This window comes from Elephas maximus, chromosome 1, assembly GCF_024166365.1.
Source record: "Elephas maximus indicus isolate mEleMax1 chromosome 1, mEleMax1 primary haplotype, whole genome shotgun sequence".
Lineage (NCBI taxonomy): Eukaryota > Metazoa > Chordata > Mammalia > Proboscidea > Elephantidae > Elephas > Elephas maximus.
In genome coordinates, this window is record NC_064819.1 from 90,915,299 (window position 1) to 90,936,747 (window position 21,449).

Consider the following 21,449-nt stretch of genomic DNA (forward strand, 5'->3'; position numbering starts at 1 on the left):
TACACTACTGGAAATGACAGACAATAAATACATGTGTAACATAATTTCAAGTAATAAGAACTTCGAAGAAAAACAGTGAAGAGATTAGTGACACGTGGAGTAGAACAGATTGACACCAAAATAGGGCTTCTTTGAGGAGGTAACATTTAAACAGAAACCTAAATTAAATGAGGGTGCAAACTACGTGAATATCTGTAGGAAGTACATTCCAGGGATGGGAACAGCAAGGGCAAAAGCCCTGAAACAAGAGTGAGTTTAGGGTGTCTGAGTAAAGATAGAAGGTTAGTGTGTCTACAGTGTGGGAAATGAGATCAGGAAGTTTGGCAGGGGTCCGAGAACACAGAGCCCTGTAGGCCACGATAAAGCATTTGGTTTTCATTCTAAATGAATGTTCTGAGCAAATAATTTACATTTTTAAGATACTGCTGACTGCAGGTGTGAAGGATAGACTAGAGGATGAGAGAACTGCAAGGAGACAATTAGGGGACCATTGCGCTGGTCCAGGGAAGAAGAGATGATGAAGACGTGGCAGTGGAGAAAAGTGGTCAGATTTGGGATATGTTTGAAGTCTAGGTTAATAGCAAGTCTATCTTTCTAGTTGCTCAAGCCAGAAACCTGGAGTCATCCTTAAATATTCTTTCTGTCATATCCCACATCTATTAACAAAACCTGTTGTCTCTTTTTCCAAAATATATCCAGAAACTAGCACTTTTCACCACCTGCACTACTATCACTCTGGACTGAGTCACCATCACTTCCTAACAGGTCTCCCTCCTTCTGCCATTCCTCTCCTTCCCCCACCCCTAGTTTATTCTCCACACAGACCCCAGGGTCATCCTTTTAAAATGTGGATCTGGTCATATCACTCCTCTGCTCAGAACCCTGTGGTGACTTCCCGTTTTAATCAGAATAGAAACCAAAATCCTTAAGATAACCTACCCAGTCCAGACCCTGCTTTATACCTCTAAATAACTCTCCAACAACCTGTTTATAGTCATGCCACCCCAGGCCTAGCATGGGCTCCTTGCTGTTTGTTCCTCAGATGTGCCAAGCACACTCCTGCCATAAGGAGTTGCTCTAGCTATTCCTCCTGCCAGGGTCTTCTTCCAGATACCCATATGGCCAAAGCTCTCACCTTCTTCAAGAGTTTGTTTGAATTTCACCTTCTCACTGAGTCTCATGAACAGTCTGTTTAGTACTACAACCTACCCTCCTGATACCCTTTACCTTGCTTGGTATTCTTTTTTCCTATAGTATTATCTCCTCTGCTAGAATGTAAGCAAATATCTTTTATGTACGTTATTCAATGTCTATTCAAGAACCTAGAAGAGTGCCTGGCACATCCCATACCCTCAATAAATATACTTGTTGAATGAATGAAGTATTGCAGATGGATTGGTTGGGGAGGGGAAATGGAGAGAGGATGATTTTCTAGTTTTGGCCCAAGTAACTAGATGGAAGGTGTGTGATTTCCTGAGAAGATGAAGCCTGGAAGAGATGCAGGTTTGAGGAGTAAAAGCAAGAGTTCAGTTATGAATATATTTTGAGATACTTATTAGACATCCCAATAAGAATGTTCAACAAGCAGTCAGAGCTTGTAGCTCTGTAGCCTGTAGCCAAAGTTAGGACTGGTGAGAGACATTTAGGAATTTTCATCAGTTATAGATAGTGTTTAAAGTCATGACACATAGGTGATAAGTCTAGATAGAGAAGAGTGCCAAGAATCAAGCCTGAGGCACTTCAACATTCAGACCTCAAGAGGAGAAACCAACAGTGGAGAGTTAAAAGGGAACAGCCTGTAGTATAGAAAGGAAATCTCGAGAAAACAGCGTCCCTGAAGAAAATGAAGGCAGGAGTGGCCATCTTTATCAAATGCTGCTGAAAGGGTGAGTAGGATGAGATCAAAGAACTAGCCCCTGATCTGGTGACCTTGACAAGAGTGGATCCAGGGAATGGTGGGGACAAAAGAATGATTGCAGGGGTTTAAGCAGTGAATGCAAGCTGACAGAGCTATGACAGCCTTTTACCCAAGCTCTGATACCTATAAAATGATAAACGTAAAAGTAAATCCAAACCTTGACTGTGGTGATGGTCTAATGAGTGTATACATAATGTAAAAATGTATCAAACTATACACTTTATGTGCAGCTTATTGTTGTTAAGTAAAGAACAAAATGACCTTTTGTGTCAGGTTCAGACTTTTCTGAGAGCAATAAATCAAAATGCCAGGTACAAACCTTGACTGAACAAAGTTTGCAAAGCATTCTAACTGCAGGAACTTACTCAGAAAAACAACATACCATTGAGTCATTTCTGACTCACCATGCCAGACACAACCAATTCCCACTGGACAAGCATACCTTTGAAACCAATGGCAGGAAGACCCCCACTTTGTAAAAACCCTCCCTTCCTATAAAGACATACAAAAGACCTGATCATTGAACTTCTGTTGTGGAAATCTCCTAACTGCCTTTAAAAATCCTGTACTTTTGCTGCTTGATCTAGCTCCTCACCACTTTCAGTTTGAATTGTGCTAACAAACCTTTAAAACTGAGGTACTTGGCATAATAAAATGGCCGACACGAGCTCTGAATCAGAACTCCATTTTGTTACAAGCTCTTGCTCTTGCATTCCTGAGAAAGTAACCTTGACTTCTTTCCATTTACATGCATATGGCCTTCGGCCTCTGGCTGAGTGGGACCAGAAGACCCTGGGCCTCTGTCAATCATCTTAAACCAGCCTGGCTCTTGCCCCCAGTCACTCTTAAGTGAATAAGATGAGGTCAGAAGTGAGGTTTAGCAGCTCTTAGTAAATAAGAGTGGGGGTCAAAAATGTGATTGTAGGAGAATAAATTTACTCAAGATGTTCCAGGAAGGAGGTAGTTGCTGATGACCACCCACCTTGTGACCATGTGACCATCACACACCCCCCTTCCTCATCTTTACTATAAAAGCACATCTCTTCCTCCATGCCTGGGAACACTTGGTAGACTCCCCAATCAAGTAATTGTATTGCCCTCAATAAATCTCTTTGCTTTTACTTCAACAGAGTGTTTTTACTATTAGAAAGGATGCTCCTTGTTCAGGAACAGTTTATCACTCCGTATACCCTGTTAACTATGATTGGCTCATTAATCAATTTTTTTCTTTCGACATCGTATACTTTTACGACAGCTGTCGTGTGTGTATATATAAAAAGTGAACACAAGCTCCACTGCACCGCGATTGCAATTCCTTGGGCTCTAGTTCCTCGTTTACTATTCAAGGATGTGGGACCAGATTATCTGTACACTTTGGAATTACGTGACACATCTCAACAGTGTGCCGACAAAGCCTATTACTGAGTCAATGGACAGCGCCTCTTTTTCTGTCCCTAACTAGATGATGAAAGGGGCTGGTGGAAGGCAGTGTCCACTTTAAATTTAAAAAAAAGTATGCCTCAGGAACAACAACGAGAAAAAAAGCTTTAAAAAAAAGTATGCCTCCACTCATTCGTACTAATTGGAAATTATTAGGTTCAGTCCCCTTGAGTGACGCGGCGTCTCAGGGTTACCCGGACCTGAATTACCAGACAGTCATGAACGCAATTTTTTTTTTCCATGAACGCGGTCCGGATGCTACCGGTGCGGCAGGACGCGGGCCCGCCCCCTCACTGCAGGCCACGCCCCCACTGGTCATGGTCACGCCCCCGTGATGAGGGCGTGGCGTGCACAAGCACCGCCCGGGGGCGGGGTCGGCCGTGCCGGCCTGGAGAGCCCGCCCCGTTCGGGGCTCCACGCCGCCGGAAGCGGAAATAGCTCCGGACGTCACAGCAGTAACAGTAACTGCCACCGCGATGCCGAAGGGGCCTAAGCAGCAGCCGCCGGAGCCCGAGTGGATCGGGGACGGAGAGAGCACGAGCCCCACAGGTGAGGCTGGTAGGTAGGGAGAGAACGAGAGAGCAAAGAAGAAGAGAGCAGGGTGTGCATGTCTTAGGAGAGGGTCATGGCGCGCGAGACTGACGGGGCCCTGTAGAGTCGACTGCGCATGCGTATGGTCAGACCGGGAAGAGTTTGCCCTGGCAGGAGTGGATTGGGTGGGGACGAAATAATAGGTGCCGGCGTGTCCTGCACGGGCTTCAGTGGGACTGAGCAAGAGACAAGGAAGAGCATATGGTCTTGAAGGGAGAATGGGGAGAAACGAGGAAGTCTTCAGTTTTCTCCTCGTTTGGACGTCTTCCCCTTCCCCTCCCCCGCACACACTCACCTCGGGGCCCGTGATCCCAACTATATTTCAAGAGAAGATGACTCCTTCATGGACCTCTTTTGTAAGAGACGCCAAATGTCTAACTCAGCTGGAGCAAATGTGTAGCTGTTGGGTGTTGGAATGGGGCTAAGGTTTACTGAAAAGCAGCGAATGTTTTTAATTAAGCACACTATATATACTTGTGCTTTGAGAAGAGGGAGAATTAAAAAATGTGCAAACATCCTCCCAGGCTTGAAGGCATTTCAAAGGAGAGATAAAAATGGACACAAATAACTACAGTAGGTATACAGTGACTAATTTTGCAAGCATTTATTGGATGCTTACTGTATGCCAAGTACTGTGCAGAGGAACTGGGAGTGCAGAGATAAAAGATAAAGCTTGCCCTGTAGTGTAGTGGAGGAAACAGAGCTGGTCACACGGTATGGTAAATGTGCTTGCAAATGCTGTGGGACTGTAGAAGAGGCTCAGGAAGGCTCAGACAGGTAGGGCAGGAGTGTCAGCAAAACCTCCCAGGAATATGTGATAGCTGAGTTTATTCTCAGAATGACTTGTCGTACAAGACACAATTCTCATCAGATAAGTATCAAAAAGATAGGGAAGGAGGCTGAGGAGCGGAGACTGAGAAGGAGAGTAGCTAGTGAAACTGGAGGCAAACCAGTAACAAGTGGGATCCCAGAAGTTAAATAAGGACAGGAGAGAAGAGTGAAAAGATGGGAGGGAGGTAGCATGGCATGCTGCAGAGAAGTCAAGCAAAATAAGGACTAGAAACTGCTTTTTGGATTGAGCAACTAAGGCTCAGTGGCAGCCTTGGCAGAAGTATCATTCATTACACAGTGATACCCCAAATCAGATAGCAGTATGTTCAGAGAAGGAATGGGACATGAGGAAGTGGAGAACTACCCTTTTGAGACTCTGTAAATACAAAAATAGAAAACAGTAATAAGAAGGGGTGTAAGATTAAGGATTAGGAGCCTTGGTAGCACAATGGTTAGGCGCTCACCTGCTAACCAAAAAGATCAGTGATTTGAACCCATCAGCCACTCTGCTGGAGAAAGATGTATCGATCTGCTTCTGTAAAGACTTACAGTCTCGGGAACCCTATGGGGCAGCGCTCCTCTGTCCTGTAGGGTTACTGTGAGAATCAACTTGATGGCAGTAGGATTTTTGTTTGTTTTAAGATTAAGGAATCCCTGGGTGGTGCAAACAGAAAGGTTATCAGTTTAAGTCTACCCAGAGGCACCTTGGAAGAAAGGCCTGGAAAGCTCCTTCTGAAAAATCAGCCATTGAAAATCCCATAGAGCACAGTTCTACTCTGACACACATGGGGTCTCCATGAATCAGAGTCGACTTGATGATGATTGGTGATTTAGCCTTGGGGAGAAATTACTGTCTGGGATGAGTCACTCAGTCCTGCCAAGATGAGTTGGTCATGTCATTCTTATGTATTTCAGTGGGCCCTCCCTCCTACGTCTTTAGGATTAAACTCCTTGGAATAGCATGTAAAGCCTTTCATTATCTGTTTCCTGTATATCATTCAACACTATGACACTTGTCACCCAATACCAGGATTAGATTTTGAAATGTGTTCTGGTTGGAGGACACAGATTAAGCAAAGACAGGCATAAGCGCTCCTGAGAGCAGAGAGAAGCCAGTTTATCCAGAACATAGGTGTGGGTAGAGAAACTGAGGTATAGTAGAAAAGATAGGATAGAGGCAGTTTAGTCTGTGGAGCCCTAAGTTATAGGAATTATCTTTCATTGTCTCCAGTGTTTGGCATAGTAGGTGCTCAGTAAAACTTTTCTGAGTAAATGGTTACTATGGAATATGTAGAATTTTGGTCTGAGAAGATAATAATGGTAGATCGTAAGAAGCCATTGACCTTTTTTTTTTTTTAAAGTTTAATGGTTACAGGAATGCTTTTGGATGAAATTGGGTAGCAGTGGGTGAGAAGGTTTGGAAAGGAAGATGATCATGGGTAGGCCTAGGCGTGAAGAGAAACCCTGAGGCTGCAAGCTGCTTCCCTGTCTGATTTGGATGGGGGAGAGGGAGATTAGACACAGTCCTTTACTTTCAGGGTAACAGGGATGGAAGGAAGGAGCTGAAATTTGTTCAGTCAGTAAACTTTTATTGACTTATTGTTTCACTTCCAGGGAATGTAACAAGTTGAACAGCCTCTCAGTTTCTCTTGAATGAAAGACTGACACACAGTCAGACATAATACAATGTGATATGTGCTATAATATGTGAACGGAGCAGGTGGGGCAACGTCTCAGATGTTCATTTGCTTACCAGACAGCTCTGTTTATGTGGTCTGCAGCTGTCACAAACAACATACCCCAAACTGAATTCATGACATCCTCCTACCCTTCCCTTCATGGCGGTGCAGGGCAGGAGTAGTGTGGGGGGGAGGAACCGTCTCCCCTTCCATTATTTCCTGTCTTAGTAAGTGGTACTACTGGACCACCTAATCTCCCACCTAAAAACATAGGCGTTATCTTTGAGTTCTTACTTACCTTCCTACCTTTATCCCTACCTTGTGAATTCTTCTTCCCATTCCCCCGCCAACATCCTAGACCAAGCTACCATTGTATGTCTCCTGGACTACTGTGACCGATTTCCTTCTGTACTTGTTGCTTTCCATCCTCATTCCACTATGAAGCCAGAGTGAGTCTTAAAGTGCAGAATTGATTATGTCAGATGAAGTCCCCATTCCTTAACCTTAGAATGCCACCTTGCCTCATTCTCCTTTTCAGTCTCTAAGCTTTAGCCTTACAGAATCTTTTTCTGTTCCTCAGTGTGTATACATTCTCTCACAACTGGGCTCGTGCACAGGCTTTTCCCTCTACCTGCAGCACTGGAATCCACTATGTGCCCGACTGGCTCCGCATATTCCTCAGGCTTCAGGGACTAGCTTAAATGTCACCTCTTCAGATAGGACTGGCACCTGAGATGAAGTCAGTGCTCAGCCCCCAACCTCCCTGGCAGCAGGCTTTAACTTCCCTTTAGGAACATTCAGCACACTTATAATTACCTGTTTAAAATTTCTATTTAAAATCTACCAGCTCCAGAGAAAACCACAGTCATCTTGTTCACTGCCGTATGCCCAGTACTAGCGCAGCGCCACATACAATAGCTATTTAATAAATAAATATTTATTGGCTGAATGAACAGAGGTAGGAATGGCTATTTCTGCAGGAGTTGTGGGACATTGCAAGTGTCTAGGGAGTGATCATTAAGTTGGAAAAATAGTAAAATAGGCTGAAGGCCACTGAGCACTTCACAGGGAGATCAGGCTGCTTTGGCATTTGTAAGTAAGCGTTCCTCACAATGTCTACTTAACTTTCTAGACAAAGTGGTGAAGAAAGGGAGGAAGGACAAGAAGACCAAAAAGACGGTGAGGAAATGAGGGTTGAGTATAAGAAATGATTATGGGTGCTTCCAAGTAAAACAAATGGCCCTGGGAAGGAGGTGGGAGGTATGAGGGAGGAGAAAAGATCTTGTCAAAAAAGGAGGCAAGGGGAAGGTTGAATGGAGGGTCAGTGGGCCTGTGTGTGGTGGGTCTGTGTGGCAGAAAAGGGTTCAGTTGGTCTCTGAGCCATGTTTCTTTATGTCTTAACTCACTTTATAGTTCTTTGAAGAGCTGGCAGTAGAAGATAAACAGGCTGAGGAAGAAGAGAAAGCACTCAAGGAGAAAGAGCAACAGCAACAGCAGCAGCAGCAGGTACAAATGTCATGGACCCACCAATCCTGGTGGCATCTTGGCCCCACTGTCCCCAGCCCAGCCCACATTTGTTCACTCAGCTGATGTCAGACTCTGTGAAGCTGTAAAAATGGCATAGCAGAGGTGTCTGACTTCCTCTAACTTCAAGAGGGGGTGGGAGAATCAGCATCAGCCCATGGCTGAATCCTATGAATCAGAGGTAGGACAACCTTTTTACCAATTCTGATGCAAACCTTTTCTCCCATAGCAGTCTCTACTTCTCTGCTGGATTTGATAAGTCATTGCAATGGCTATATATAACTCACAGACCATACTCAAGATTAAGGGATTTATTAGGAAAGTAACATCATAATTCAGGATCAGGAACCAGTTAGGATACAGTTCTTTGGTCAGGACAGTTCCTTGGCCATGCCCACAGGCCTACCCTCAACCTCTTGGCCCCTGGGGCTCTTGGGCTGGCCTGGCCTCTGCCCTGCTCTTTACTCTACCAGTAAGTGCCCAGAGGCACCCCACTTTGCCAGTAAGCCTCAGCTTCAAGGCGCTCAGCTGTTTAGCTCCATGGGTTGGCAGGCCTAGCTCTGCCAAGTGCCCAGAGGCACCCCACTCTGCCAGCAAGCCTCCTGTCCGAGGGCACTCAGCTTTCTTGCTCTGTGGGCCAGGAGGCCAACCAGTGCCGTCTCCTGCTGGTTTCCTGGTTCTGCTGCTGCTGTTTCTCCACTGCTGCTTCTCGCTGTCTTGTGTTGTCTCCGGTGTTACAGCTCTCTTTGTTTCCTGGGCATAGGAGATTCTCAGCTCAACGATCTCAGGTCCAAAGGATGTGCTCTACACCTAGCTTTCTCTTGGTGGTAGCAAGGTCCTCCCTTTCTGCCTGTGGGATGGTTCATTTTAAGTCTGGCAGGATGGCAAAACTAACCAATCCCCTTGTTAGGGTTCCTGATACCTTATTTGGGTGGTCCCACCCCCACAAGGGTACCATGCCCCTTATTTGCATTATTAGCAAGCTATCCAGATATCTGGGTGGGCCACAAACACCTCATTTGCAGAGCCCCACCCAGCCATTTGGTGGGAGTTACAAGACCGAGGCAAGAAAAGCCATATAAAAGCAATCCATCACACCACAGGAGGAGAGATATAGTAAGGGCCTGGGCTTCATTCTGTCACTTTCTTTTTCTTTCAGCAGCAAAAAAAGAAGCGAGACACCCGAAAAGGCAGGCGGAAAAAGGATGTGGACGATGATGGAGAGGAGAAACAGCTCATGGAGCGTCTTAAGAAGCTCTCCGTACCAGCCAGTGATGAGGAGGATGAGGGTAAGTGACCTGAGGGAAATGAGTACCGGAATCCCTGAATCATGAAGAGTGAAGAACCTCAGGTCTTTGAGTTGGATTAGCCAGACATTGTAATTCTTTTTCCTGTCTCATTTTCTCCCCTTGTCCTTTCAGTACCGGCCCCAGTACCCCGAGGAGGGAAGAAAACCAAGGTAATCCATCTGTGTGGTAAACAGAGGCCCCAGGGGTACAACCTGGGCTCTCCCGCTGACGACTCGTGCCTTTTCATTCTCTAGGGTGGTAATGTGTTTGCAGCCCTGATTCAGGATCAGAGTGAGGAAGAGGAGGAGGAAGAAGAAAAATGTCCTTCTAAGCCTGCCAAGCCAGAGAAGAATCGGATTAATAAGGTGAGAGTGGTGGCTCTGCCAATTACTGTCACCCCATTTAGTGCCTTCTGCCCTGGTGTGGTAATTCCCTGGTTTGTTTGACAGCTTTTAAACTAGCTCTTCTAGGTCTGTCTTGCTTTTACTGCCTAAATCATCTTTTTTTAGAGTGCTCTGTTCATCATTCAGGAATCTATGGTGATTCTGTTGCCTTTAAACTAAAAATCTAAAAGACTCTGGGTCTTCGCTTTTCCACTCAGACCCCTCTGCGGTCCTTGGGATTCTACTTTTCATATCAGCCTGACCACATCTTGGCACCCAGTTTGACTATGTTTGTGTTGAAGCCCTTGTTCTTTATGATTCTCTTTTCCTCTTCCCTAGAACACCTTCTCCCAAGCCCATCTCTGTTACCTCTTCTCAGGGAAGCCTTTCAGCACTAGTGCCACCCCACCGACATTGCTTACTTCCTTGACTTACAGTCACTTGGCATTGCATATATTCTGTAGTTATCTCTTCATTATCCATTTAGTCTTAAGCTGGAGGCTAAGATTTTTCTGGGTCTCATTTTCTCTCCAGCAGAGCTCAGTAGAGTTAACTTGAACCTAGTATGCTCACTAGAAATGCTTGTTAAGCAACAAGGCAGCAAATTAATTTTCTGTGTGTTTCTTCTCCAGGCTGTATCTGAGGAACAACAACCTGGGCTCAAGGGCAAAAAGGGAAAGGAAGAAAAGTCAAAGGGGAAGGGCAAGGTGAGGGAGTGATTGGCAACAGGACATGTTGGGCCTTGGGCATTAGAGAATCTTATCATACCTACTGTCTTGTCCCTGCTCTAGCCACAAAATAAATTTGCTGCTCTGGACAGTGGAGAGGAGGATGAAGAAGAAGAAGTACTAAAAGAGAAGGAGCCGCCCAAACAAGGGAAGGAGAAGGGCAAGAAGGTAGAGCAGGTGTGCATTTTGGTCTTGGGTGGGAGGTGGAAAGAGGGACTAGGACTCTGCGGCCCCTTAATGGGAGAGCCAGATCTGGGGATATGGTTGCTGTCTGGAACAGGGGTTAGCAAATTTTTTCTAAAAAGGGCCAGATAGTAAATATTTTTTGCTTTTGTGGGGCCCATATGATTGGTTGCATGTATCTGTGTGTGTGCGTGTATATACATACACGTGTGTGCATGTGTGTGTATGTATATTTTTTTAATACAACCCTTGAAAAATGTAGGAGATCTGGTGGCACAGTGGTTAAGAGCTACAGCGAACTGCAGCTGCTAACCAAAAGGTCAGCAGTTCAAATCTACCAGCTGCTCCTTGGCAACTCGGTGAGGCAGTTCTATTCTTGTCCTGTAGGGTCGCTATGAGTCAGAATTGACTTGACAGCAGCAGTGTTTTAATTTTTTTTTTTTTTATTGTGCTTTAAGAGAAAATTTACAAGTCATGTGATTTTCTCATACAAAGTCTTAATACACACATTGTTACGTGACCCTAGTTGCTCTCCCTACAATGCCCTCCTTCCCTCCACCCTGTATTTCCTGCGTCCATTCAACCACCTCCTGTCCCCCTCTGCCTTCTCATCTCGCCTCCAGACAGGAGCTGCCCACGTAGCCTCATGTGTCTACTTGAGCTAAGAAGCACATTCCTCACCAGTATCGTTTTACGTCTTATAGTGCAGTCTAATCTTTGTCTGAAGAGTTGGCTTCGGGAATGGTTTTAGTTTTGGGCTAACAGAGAGTCTGGGGACCATGACCTCTGGGGTCCTCCAGTCTCAGACCATTAAGTCAGGTCTTTTTACTAGAATTAGAGGTCTGTATCCCACTTTTCTCTTCCTCCATAAGGGATTCTCTGTTGTGTTCCCTCTCAGAGTAGTCATTGGTGGTTGCCGGGTACCATTTAGTTCTTCAGATCACAGGCTGATGGAGTCTCTGGCTTACTTATGTGGCCCTTTCTGCCTTTTGGGCTCATATTTTCTTTGTGTCTTTGGTGTTCTTCATTCTCCTTTGCTCCAGGTGGGTTGAGACTAATTGTTGCATCTTGGATGGCCACTTGCTAGCTTTTAAGACCCCAGAGGCCACTCACCAAAGTGGGATGCAGAATGCTTTCTTAATACACTTTGTTATACCAATTGAGTGTTTTGTTTTGTTTTTTAATTTAAAAACCATTCTTAACTCATGGCTATTCAAAAACAGGCCTCAAGTCAGCTTTGGTCCATGGGCCGTAGTTTGCAACCCCTGATCTAGAGAGGAAAGGGCCCTGGAGTTAGCCTCAAATGATCTGGGTTCTAGCTCTGCCACTCTCTGGCTGTATGACCTTGAATGTGTATCTTTCCAACTCAGTTCCCTCATCTCTATGATAGAAGGGAGTCGAATTGATTTCTAAAGTGTTCTATATAATTCTAGTACTTTCTAATTCTGTCATTCTGCTAGACTTCTCAGTGGCTGTATGTTAGGACTACCTGATCCTTTCTTCATATTAATTTATGAGCTGGTGCAATTCATTTGATTCTTGAAGAAAAGGCTTTCCGTTTACTCCACCCTCAGTTACATTGTGTTGGTGTTTGTAGTTATAAATACAATGTTACATTTCATAATACACATTCATACCATTTATCTTATACCATTCCTGGTGGCAGAAATTGATAAATGGCCACAAGGAAAGCAGGTGGAAGGGGTAGATGTGAGAATGAGTGGCTTCACCAAGCTATCTCAGGACGCTGGGTGGAGAAGAGCTTAGAAGGCAGGAGCTGACTGCAGGGCTGGAAGTAGATGGCATGAAACCTGAGTTCTAGAAGGGGTCCCTAGTTTTCTGCCACCTTTTGGTTGTCACAGGGGTCAGAGGAGGAAGGAGAAGAAGAGGAGGAAGAGGGAGAGCCCAAGGCAGATGATCCTTATGCTCACCTTAGCAAAAAGGAGAAGAAAAAGCTGAAGAAACAGGTAAGACCTTGGGTTCTTAGTGGTCAAAGATGGGGGGGTTTGATTTTTTATTCTTCAACTAGGGGACAAATCAATTCAAGGACAGGAAGGAGAGCTTTGTTTTGGAGGTTACTTCAAATAATGGGAGTAAGGCAAGAACTGTTCTGTGAACCTTGTCTCAGTGTCTGATGACATTGGGCTGCATCGTGGTGATGGGAACTGGCAGATGATGGTCCCGAACATACTTTTTCCTTCTTAGATGGAGTATGAGCGCCAAATGGCTTCATTAAAAGCAGCCAGCGCTGCCGAAAATGACTTCTCTGTGTCCCAGGCAGAGGTGTCCTCCCGCCAAGCCATGTTAGAAAATGCATCTGACATCAAGGTGAGGTCTGAGGGGCCCCTTGCAACCAGCCTCTCCCAAGTGGTCACAGCAGCCAAGGAAGTGGGGTGTGAAGGGGCTTTTCCACTGGGAAGAAAGCTCAGAGGCATTTTCCACATCTTGGGTTCTGCCAACTTCAGAGAGACGTTAGAAAAACCAGTGGAAAAAAAGGGGTCCACACTTGAGATGGGATAGGCTGGACTGGCTTAGGATCTTAGAGACTCCCATTAGAGGCAATAGACAGAGAAGAGGGCTGACAGTGGTGGGGCATGGGTTGCTTGAGGCATCAGCTCGTCAGAAGGCTCCCCTGGAGTGAGAAAGTTGCAGCTCTTGTCCCAAATGAGAATGCTGACATTCTCATCCCTTCTCTCTGCCACCTTTCTTTCCCCAATGGCTGCAGCTGGAGAAGTTCAGCATCTCGGCCCATGGCAAGGAGTTATTCGTCAATGCAGACCTTTACATTGTAGCCGGCCGCCGCTATGGGCTGGTGGGACCCAATGGGTGAGGAGAGATGGGGTCTGGAGGTACAAATGGGGGGGGCACTGGAGGGAAAAGAAGTGACTTCTCAGGGTGGCCTGGTCCTAGCCACTCTAATTCCCCAGCAAGGGCAAGACCACGCTTCTCAAGCACATCGCCAACCGAGCCCTGAGCATCCCTCCTAACATCGACGTGCTGCTGTGTGAGCAGGGTGAGCCAGCGGGTGGAGAGGGGTCTTGGCGGGGAGGTGAAGCTGAGGGGACTTGGGGGTGGGACAGTTGGGGGAGAAGACCTAGCCAAGGCTAGAAGAAATGGTGGTTACGGAGTTGGAAAGGATAAAGGGGGATGCTGGAAACTGGGAGAGGGATGCTATAGAAAGAGGAGTATGAATGAGAAACCTGAGGATATTTTATTCGAAACAAGTGCAAAGGGCTGGGCAGGGTCAGGCAGACCAGAAATGGGGTGGTCTGACTGCTTTCCCCACGCCCAGAGGTGGTAGCGGATGAGACGCCAGCAGTGCAGGCTGTGCTTCGAGCTGACACCAAGCGATTGAAGCTGCTGGAAGAGGAGCGGCGGCTTCAGGGGCAGTTGGAACAGGGGGATGATGCAGCTGCTGAGAGGCTCGAGAAGGTAGAGGAGATGGCGCAGGGGACACAGGCTATGACATGGGGGCTCCTGGGGCCCTTGAACATGTGTCCTCTTCTCCCTCCTCCCAGGTGTATGAGGAGTTGCGGGCCACAGGGGCGGCAGCTGCAGAGGCCAAGGCACGGCGGATCCTGGCTGGTTTGGGCTTCGACCCTGAAATGCAGAACCGGCCCACACAAAAGTTCTCGGGGGGCTGGCGCATGCGTGTCTCCCTGGCCAGGTGAGCACCCACCTGACCACCTCCTCTTCCAACTTCAAAAACCCAGGCCCTCTCCCTTCCTGTTCTTCCAAGGCCAGTAGGGAGTTTAAGGCCAGCTTTACCCTCCTTCACTGTTTGCGTTGTGAGAATTCATGATCTAACCTCCATTTCTCTCCCTACCTTGTGGTCTCTTGTCATGGACATCTGCCCAGGAGCTTCTCTGAGGACAGCTTGGGAGGAGTGTACATGGTCTCAGGCTTTTCCTGCCAGAGGCTCCTGAGGCTCAGTGAGCAAGGCTCTTCCTCTCCTCTGATCCTTACTGCCCCACCCTCTAGGGCATTGTTCATGGAGCCCACACTGCTGATGCTGGACGAGCCCACGAACCACCTGGACCTCAATGCTGTCATCTGGCTCAACAAGTGAGTCAACCTTGATTATGGTCTTTGTGTCATTAGTTCCCATTTTGCGATTCCTTTTCCTTCACTCCCTGCCTCAGTTTCTCTAGCTGTTGTCCCTATGTCCTTGACAGCTCTCATTCCAGCGCCCCCCCATCACTCCCTGCCCCCATTGTCTGTCTGCGTCCCCTGACTTTTCTGTAACGTGACCATTTTGACAGTTCCACACTCTTCTCTAAAACCCAGCTACCTCCAGGGCTGGCGGAAGACGTTGCTGATTGTCTCCCATGACCAGGGCTTCCTGGATGATGTCTGCACTGATATCATCCATCTTGATGCCCAGCGGCTCCATTACTACAGGGGCAATTACAGTAAGTAGGTTCGCTAGTGGGTGGAGGAAAGACATGGACATGGAGCCTCCAGCAGAGGCCAAGCTGGGAGGGCTCTTAGGGACATGATGATGAGCCAAATCTTTTCAGAATTCAGGGCGATGATGCCACCACCATTCTTACCAGTCCCTGGTTGCTCCTCTGCTGGGGAGAGGGGCAACTGTTGATTCCCATCCCCTTTTTCTCCCCAGTGACCTTCAAGAAGATGTACCAGCAGAAGCAGAAGGAACTGCTAAAGCAGTATGAGAAGCAGGAGAAAAAGCTGAAAGAGCTGAAGGCGGGTGGCAAGTCCACCAAGCAGGCAGTGAGCACCTGAGGCTGGATCGCCTCCCTTCTCATGAGAATGGAGACAGGGTAACTCTGGGTCACAGTCTACATTTCAAGGACTGCTATGCAGCATGTGGTTTTCTTCTTCCTCTTCCTCCCCAGGAGAAACAAACAAAGGAAGCCCTGACCCGAAAGCAGCAGAAATGTCGACGGAAAAACCAGGATGAAGAGTCCCAGGAAGCCCCTGAACTCCTGAAGCGCCCCAAGGAGTACACTGTGCGCTTCACATTCCCGAACCCCCCGCCCCTCAGTCCTCCTGTGCTGGGCCTGCACGGTGAGTGGATACAGATGCCGAAGTGTCATTGGACACTTGCATGCCTCCAAGTCTCTGCCAAGAGTGGGACATTCAGGGGGACCTTTGGGGTGGCTCTGAAAAGGAAGTAACTCACTTCTTTTCCTGGCTCTCAGGTGTGACGTTTGGCTACGAGGGGCAGAAACCACTCTTTAAGAATCTGGACTTTGGCATTGACATGGACTCAAGGAGTGAGTTGAGGGTGTTGACTGGCTCAGGGATGTGGGGCAGGAGCCACAGGGAGAGTTACTGAGGATGTCTTTGTCTGACTGCTTGCCTTCCTTTAGTCTGCATCGTGGGCCCTAATGGCGTGGGGAAGAGCACCCTGCTCCTACTGCTAACAGGCAAGCTGACACCGGTGAGTCCTGCAGCCACGAAGAGCAAAAACACACCTGTTACCAAAGACCTGGTGTACCAGAGAACGGTTTAGATCCTTTTAGGGAGGAGAGCTAGGAGAATTGAGGTTGAGACTGACAGGCACACCCAACACTCACATGCCTTGGTAACACTAGAAATAAGTCCACTGTCCAACAATTAGAAATTAAGAGAAAAATCTAGAGGCAACCAACATTAACGTTCTGGTGGATAGATTTCTACTTTTTTCTTTTGCAAAGATGCATATAATATTTTTAAACAAAAATGGGTTATCATGTGAATTGTTTCGTATCAATTTATTCCAGATAAAACGCATCAGGCATTTTTTCATGCCGATAATTATGCGTGTACCCCTTCTCCTTGCTTACTGTCTCATTATCCAATATTGGCATTTACAACAATAGTAAAAAATCTATGATACTATTTTGCACATTAACAGTGTACATCTGACAATAATGAATGCTGAGGTGCGAGGCAAGAGGAAACACTGGCTTTGATGGTAAAGGCTGTGTGTCAGCTTGGCTGGGCCATGATTCTCAGTGGTTTGGCAGTTAAGAAACAATGTGATTTGTTGGTTATGCAATGATGTTGTCATCCTCAATTTTGTGATCTGGTGTCACCCTTCATTTTTGCCTAAAAGTAATTCTGCATAACAACCTGGTTTTTGGAACCTAACCAAGTAGATAAGTGAGGAGAGGGTGTACATCCATTTTATATGGATTTACCGTAATATATTTGATGTTAGTCGTTTAGATTGTTATTTTCACTAAAAGTACAGTAGTGTAGTGAATTTTCTCATTGTGTATCTTTATGAATTATAACCAGTTTTTCTCTAGGATACAGTACCTACAATTGCTTTGAGGACTTTTGCAATATCACCATGTAGTGCTTTTAGAAAGGTGGTAGCCAGTTCTGTTCCGCCTAGTCAAGTGCTGAGAGGGCGCCTTTCCGCTGCCCACAGAGAGTAGATCTAGAGAAAGGTGCTGTTAGACACCCCTCCCCCCCACACACACATGGTCTATTAGTGCCCCACCACGTGAGGCAGAACCCTTAAAATGTGCGTTCATTCATGAGCCTTGCTGTTTGGAAAGTGGGCATTCTCCTGGTTCTGAGTCTGTCCTTTTTGTCTCACCTCCTTTGTTCTTCTCTTACTCCTCTTTTTCCCCTCATTCTTCGTATTTCCTGGGTGTGTGTTTGTCATGCTAGGGTGAACATTTATGATTCCTTTCTTTCCCTTAGTCGTCCCCAGCCTAATCTGGTATTTGTCTCCCCTTCAAGTTGGGATACGGAGCCGTTTTTCCGTTCCTTGCTCCCTCTTACCACTTGCCTTTTCCTTGCAGACCCGTGGGGAAATGAGAAAGAACCACCGGCTGGTAAGTTGGCTTTGGGAATTAGAAAATAAAAATATGATAGAGGAAGTATGACTTTCACTGGCCACCTCCCTCTCCTCTTGGGCAGAAAATTGGCTTCTTCAACCAGCAGTATGCAGAGCAGCTGCGCATGGAGGAGACTCCCACTGAGTACCTGCAGCGTGGCTTCAACCTGCCCTACCAGGACGCCCGGAAGTGCCTGGGCCGCTTCGGCCTGGAGAGTCATGCCCACACCATCCAGATCTGCAAACTTTCCGGTACAGCTGTAGGGGGGTGAGCCCTCCTCATTACTTGTATTTACAAACTGTAGAGGCAGAAAGTAAGGAGAATCCGGAACTGGGGGAGCCTCAGCACACACATAGGCACACATAGTCATGGTTCAACTTCAGAGATGTAAGTAGACCTCCTTTTCCTGTGCTGCAGGTGGGCAGAAAGCCCGAGTTGTATTTGCAGAGCTGGCCTGCCGGGAGCCTGATGTTCTCGTCTTGGTGAGTGAGTTGGGGTGGGGGTGAGGGGTTGGGGATGAGGGGTTGAGGGTGACAATAATGAGAGGGGGGAGTTGTAAGTGCTAAGTCATGGAATTCCTCCTTCTCTGCAGGATGAGCCGACAAATAACTTGGACATAGAGTCTATTGATGCTCTGGGGGAAGCCATCAATGAATACAAGGGTGGTAAGTCAGCTCAGAGCATTCCCCCTTCACCTCTTGGGGACCAAGCTGTGGTATCCTTGAGCCAGAGATCCCTTCTTGTGTGTTCTGATTCCTCCCTTTCTTCAAAGCGGTGATCATCGTCAGCCACGATGCCCGACTCATCACAGAAACCAACTGCCAGCTGTGGGTGGTAGAGGAGCAAAGCGTCAGCCAGATCGACGGTGACTTCGAGGACTACAAGCGGGAGGTGCTGGAGGCCCTCGGCGAAGTCATGGTTAACAGACCCCGAGAGTGAGCTTTCCTTCCTGGTGGTACCCAAGAGATGAGCTTGTGTGGTCTCGAAGTCCCCTGTTGTCTCCCTGTCACCAGTTGGAAACCTGCCTCTGGCCTGCAGCTGATCCAGCAACCACTCAGGCATGTGAAGGTGGAGCATTGCCTTGATGTGACCAGGATACCACTATGATTGCTCTCTTTGCCTTGAAAGACTTGTCTGTTCTGCTTCTCTTCAGATAACTGAGCTGACTTTGTCCTTGACATCCCTCTGAACAAACAGAGGTGACCTTCAGTATTGTGGGATTCTGTCTTGCCAAGCCTGTGTGGCCCAGAAGGCCCCTGCTGTCCCCTTCACTTCCCCCAGAAGCCTGCCTCAGGCCTAGCTGCCGGCCCCCTGGTCTCTGAGTGGTGCTGTTCTTTCCTAGTGGATTTAGTGCTAACTCAGTGATACAAGTGGTTGTTGCACCGCAGAGCTTAGGCTTGTGCTGTCACCAGCCCAGGATTTGGTGCCTGCAGTCTCTGCCTGGTAGGGACTTGGGGTCAGGAGAGGGATGCTGCTGAACTTCAACCTCCGTTTGCAAGAAGGAGTAAAGGAAAGGAGAGGAGTCACTGCCACCTGTCACTGTTCGGAGAGTCCTGGGAGCCAGAACTGTTCTCAATCTCTTTGATTTTCCAGCAGCATTTAGCATTGCCTCTTCCCCACTAATACAGATGGATCTAATTTGCAGCCTCACTGCACCGTAGAGAGTGCTTGCTGTTGGAGAATCCTCCCTCCTTTCCCCAACTCTTCAGACAAGGGGAAGGAAAGTGATTGATCCCTTCCATCAAGGACACTCGGCTCTCACTGTCCAAGCTGTCCTCATGAATGAGAATGTGCTTTGCCTGTGATCAGAAACCAGAGTACTGATACTTTCAAAAGCGATGAAATCAGCCAGCCAACGTGTGGTGCTGTGGGGTATATACAAGAAGGGACAAGGCCTGCCTTTATTCATAGTACAGTTACAGAAGACTTGAAAAATAAAACACAAGCTTACCATGTACTATGATTAATTGCCAAACGGGTGGTACTCTAAATTCTGAATTGCCACATACTCAAAGATGATCCACGGCCCAGTTATTTGGCAGGATCACTTGAGGATGGTCCTTAAAAAAATATTAAGGATTTGAATAATCAGAGAAGGGGTGGGGGCATTTTTCAAAATTAGAAAAAGAGCAGATCTAAGACTTGGAAGAAAACCGAAACTATTTGAGAGTTAATGAGGAATCATGACTAGTGTGGCCATTTTTCTTGTAGAGTTAGGTTGGAGAGGTAGCTCTGGAAAGTAAAATACTGGTGGTTGGGTGGAGTTTCTAGGTAGTGATGTGTGAGGTAGACTGTAGAAACTTTTGGAATAGACTCTTAAGAGAATGAGGTGACTAAATTCTGAACCAGGATAATAGAAATGAAAAAGGACATACGGAAAGAGCTTGATTGGGTTAGAGAGAACAGAATGATTAGGAGATGTATCCAGTTCGGAGGGGAATATGAAGACCTATTTGGTGAAGACCTTGAGTTTGAAATCTCAGTGGGAAATATTAACTGGATGGACCTCAAGTACAAGGTACATACTGGAAGTGCAGACAGTTGCAAAAGCTCCGTTAAAGGACATCTCCAAATTAGAGAGGAACACTTAAGGAACTGAAGAGCAAAAAATCATTGAGGTCTTGTGCCAGCACCAAAGTATGTTACATATGATTTCATTTCCATTGTTCTGTGAAGCAGAACAGTGGGAGTCAAGTATCCAGTCCACTAATGGGATGCCCTTGGTCAGGCAGCATTAGCCTCTTGGTACTTGTTTCCTCATCTGTGAAATGAAGGTGATAAATAGTACCTACCTCAGAGGGCTGTTAAAGGGATTACGTGTATAATTTGTAAAATGCTTAAATTCCTTTATTGAGATATATGTATTTCATCTTACACTCTACATTTTATGCTTAAAATTTTCAGTTCGCTAGTCTTGATGAGATGATAACATATACAGGGATATTGTTTATAAAATGAATACTAAAATATTTGTATTTCAAGCTTTTGATCACTAATTTCACTACAGCTGCTTCAGGTCCAAAATAACTTCCACCCATGACACGAATTTCATTTATTCCTTCATAATATGTATACTATAATGAAATTATTAAGAATTCACCTAGGTTTGCAGAACAGTATGCCCAAGAAAAGCATAGAAATGGAATGCAGAAGAAAAAATTAGCATTTACATGGTATGGTTTATAGGCAACTGAAAAAAATTAGAATTTTACCTACAAATCACACACAAAGTGGTACATAATGAGTGCTATTAAAAAAAAAAACAAAAAACAAAAACGCATTGCTGTTGTTTCCGACTCACAGGGACCCTATAGGACAGAGTAGAACTGCTCCATAGGGTTTCCAAGGACCGGCTGATGGATTTAAACTGCCGACCTTTTGGTTAGCAGCTACAGCTCTTAACCACCGTACCACCAGGACTCCGATGAGCACTATAGAAATGTAAAAAAAAAAAAAAAATGATTCTCTACACCTTGCTCATGAGGAAGCTCGAAAGAGGCCAACCTGCCCAAGATCACCCATCCTGTAAAGGGGTGGAGCTGGGATGTTGGCCCTGGTTTGACTCCTGTAAACCCATTTACTCTGTAGGACAGTGTAGAACTGCCCTGTAGGGTTTCCAAGGCTGCGATCTTTACACAAGTAGGCAACTGCCACATCTTTATCCCTTGAAGTGGCTGGTGGGTTCGAACCACCAAACCTTTTCAAGTAGCAGCTGAACACTTAACACCTGTGCCAGCAGGACTCCCTAGTTTGGCTCCAGTGTCCTGGTTTTCTCCCTACTGTGTCCTAAAGGGCCAAAGCTAGCCAGGATTGGATTGTGTTTTAGGAACAAATGCGGTTCAGGAAAGACTCAGTGCTGTAGTGAAAATCAAGACCAGGGAAGAGTCCCTAGGCCATACTGAGCCCAAATGGGGCCTGAAATATCAGAATTTGTTGCCCTTGTAGGGGCCAGTAATGGGTGTAAATCAAGACACCTAAAGTGATTCTTCTAGGGCAGTGGTTCTCAAAACGTGGTCCTAGACCAGCAGCATCGGCATCACTGTGAACCTCAGGAGTGCTTGAATAGGAACTTAGTGGTGCCTT

General features: G+C 46.4%; 1 protein-coding gene across 3 annotated transcripts; it reads left to right on the top strand.

Annotated features, from left to right (window-relative positions):
• The first annotated feature begins 3,774 nt into the window (after window positions 1-3,774).
• On the top strand, window positions 3,775-20,614 carry ABCF1 (ATP binding cassette subfamily F member 1). Of its 3 annotated transcripts, none has more exons than XM_049887557.1 (25): window positions 3,775-3,907; window positions 7,592-7,638; window positions 7,873-7,965; window positions 9,143-9,272; window positions 9,405-9,442; window positions 9,527-9,637; window positions 10,288-10,362; window positions 10,447-10,560; window positions 12,429-12,533; window positions 12,772-12,894; window positions 13,292-13,392; window positions 13,494-13,579; window positions 13,859-13,998; window positions 14,085-14,233; window positions 14,548-14,631; window positions 14,854-14,978; window positions 15,188-15,300; window positions 15,426-15,597; window positions 15,732-15,806; window positions 15,903-15,973; window positions 17,331-17,363; window positions 17,449-17,617; window positions 17,784-17,848; window positions 17,959-18,031; window positions 18,139-20,614. In XM_049887557.1, exons 1-25 carry the CDS (start codon window positions 3,835-3,837, stop codon window positions 18,303-18,305), a joined length of 2,532 nt encoding a protein of 843 aa, XP_049743514.1. In that variant the 5' UTR covers window positions 3,775-3,834; the 3' UTR covers window positions 18,306-20,614. The 3 variants fall into 3 exon arrangements, with proteins under 3 accessions (XP_049743514.1, XP_049743531.1, XP_049743524.1); XM_049887574.1 differs by having other exon boundaries at window positions 10,447-10,551; XM_049887567.1 differs by having other exon boundaries at window positions 9,146-9,272.
• The last annotated feature ends 835 nt before the right edge of the window (window positions 20,615-21,449 follow it).

What these genes read in the sequence shown, in the direction of transcription:
- ABCF1 (XM_049887557.1), top strand. Translation starts at nt 3,835, where the DNA reads ATGCCGAAGGGGCCTAAGCAGCAGCCGCCGGAGCCCGAGTGGATCGGG. An exon ending in CATTGACATGGACTCAAGGA is followed by an intron (nt 15,807 to 15,902) that starts GTGAGTTGAGGG and finishes GCCTTCCTTTAG; the next exon opens with TCTGCATCGTGGGCCCTAAT. An exon ending in CATCAATGAATACAAGGGTG is followed by an intron (nt 18,032 to 18,138) that starts GTAAGTCAGCTC and finishes CTTTCTTCAAAG; the next exon opens with CGGTGATCATCGTCAGCCAC.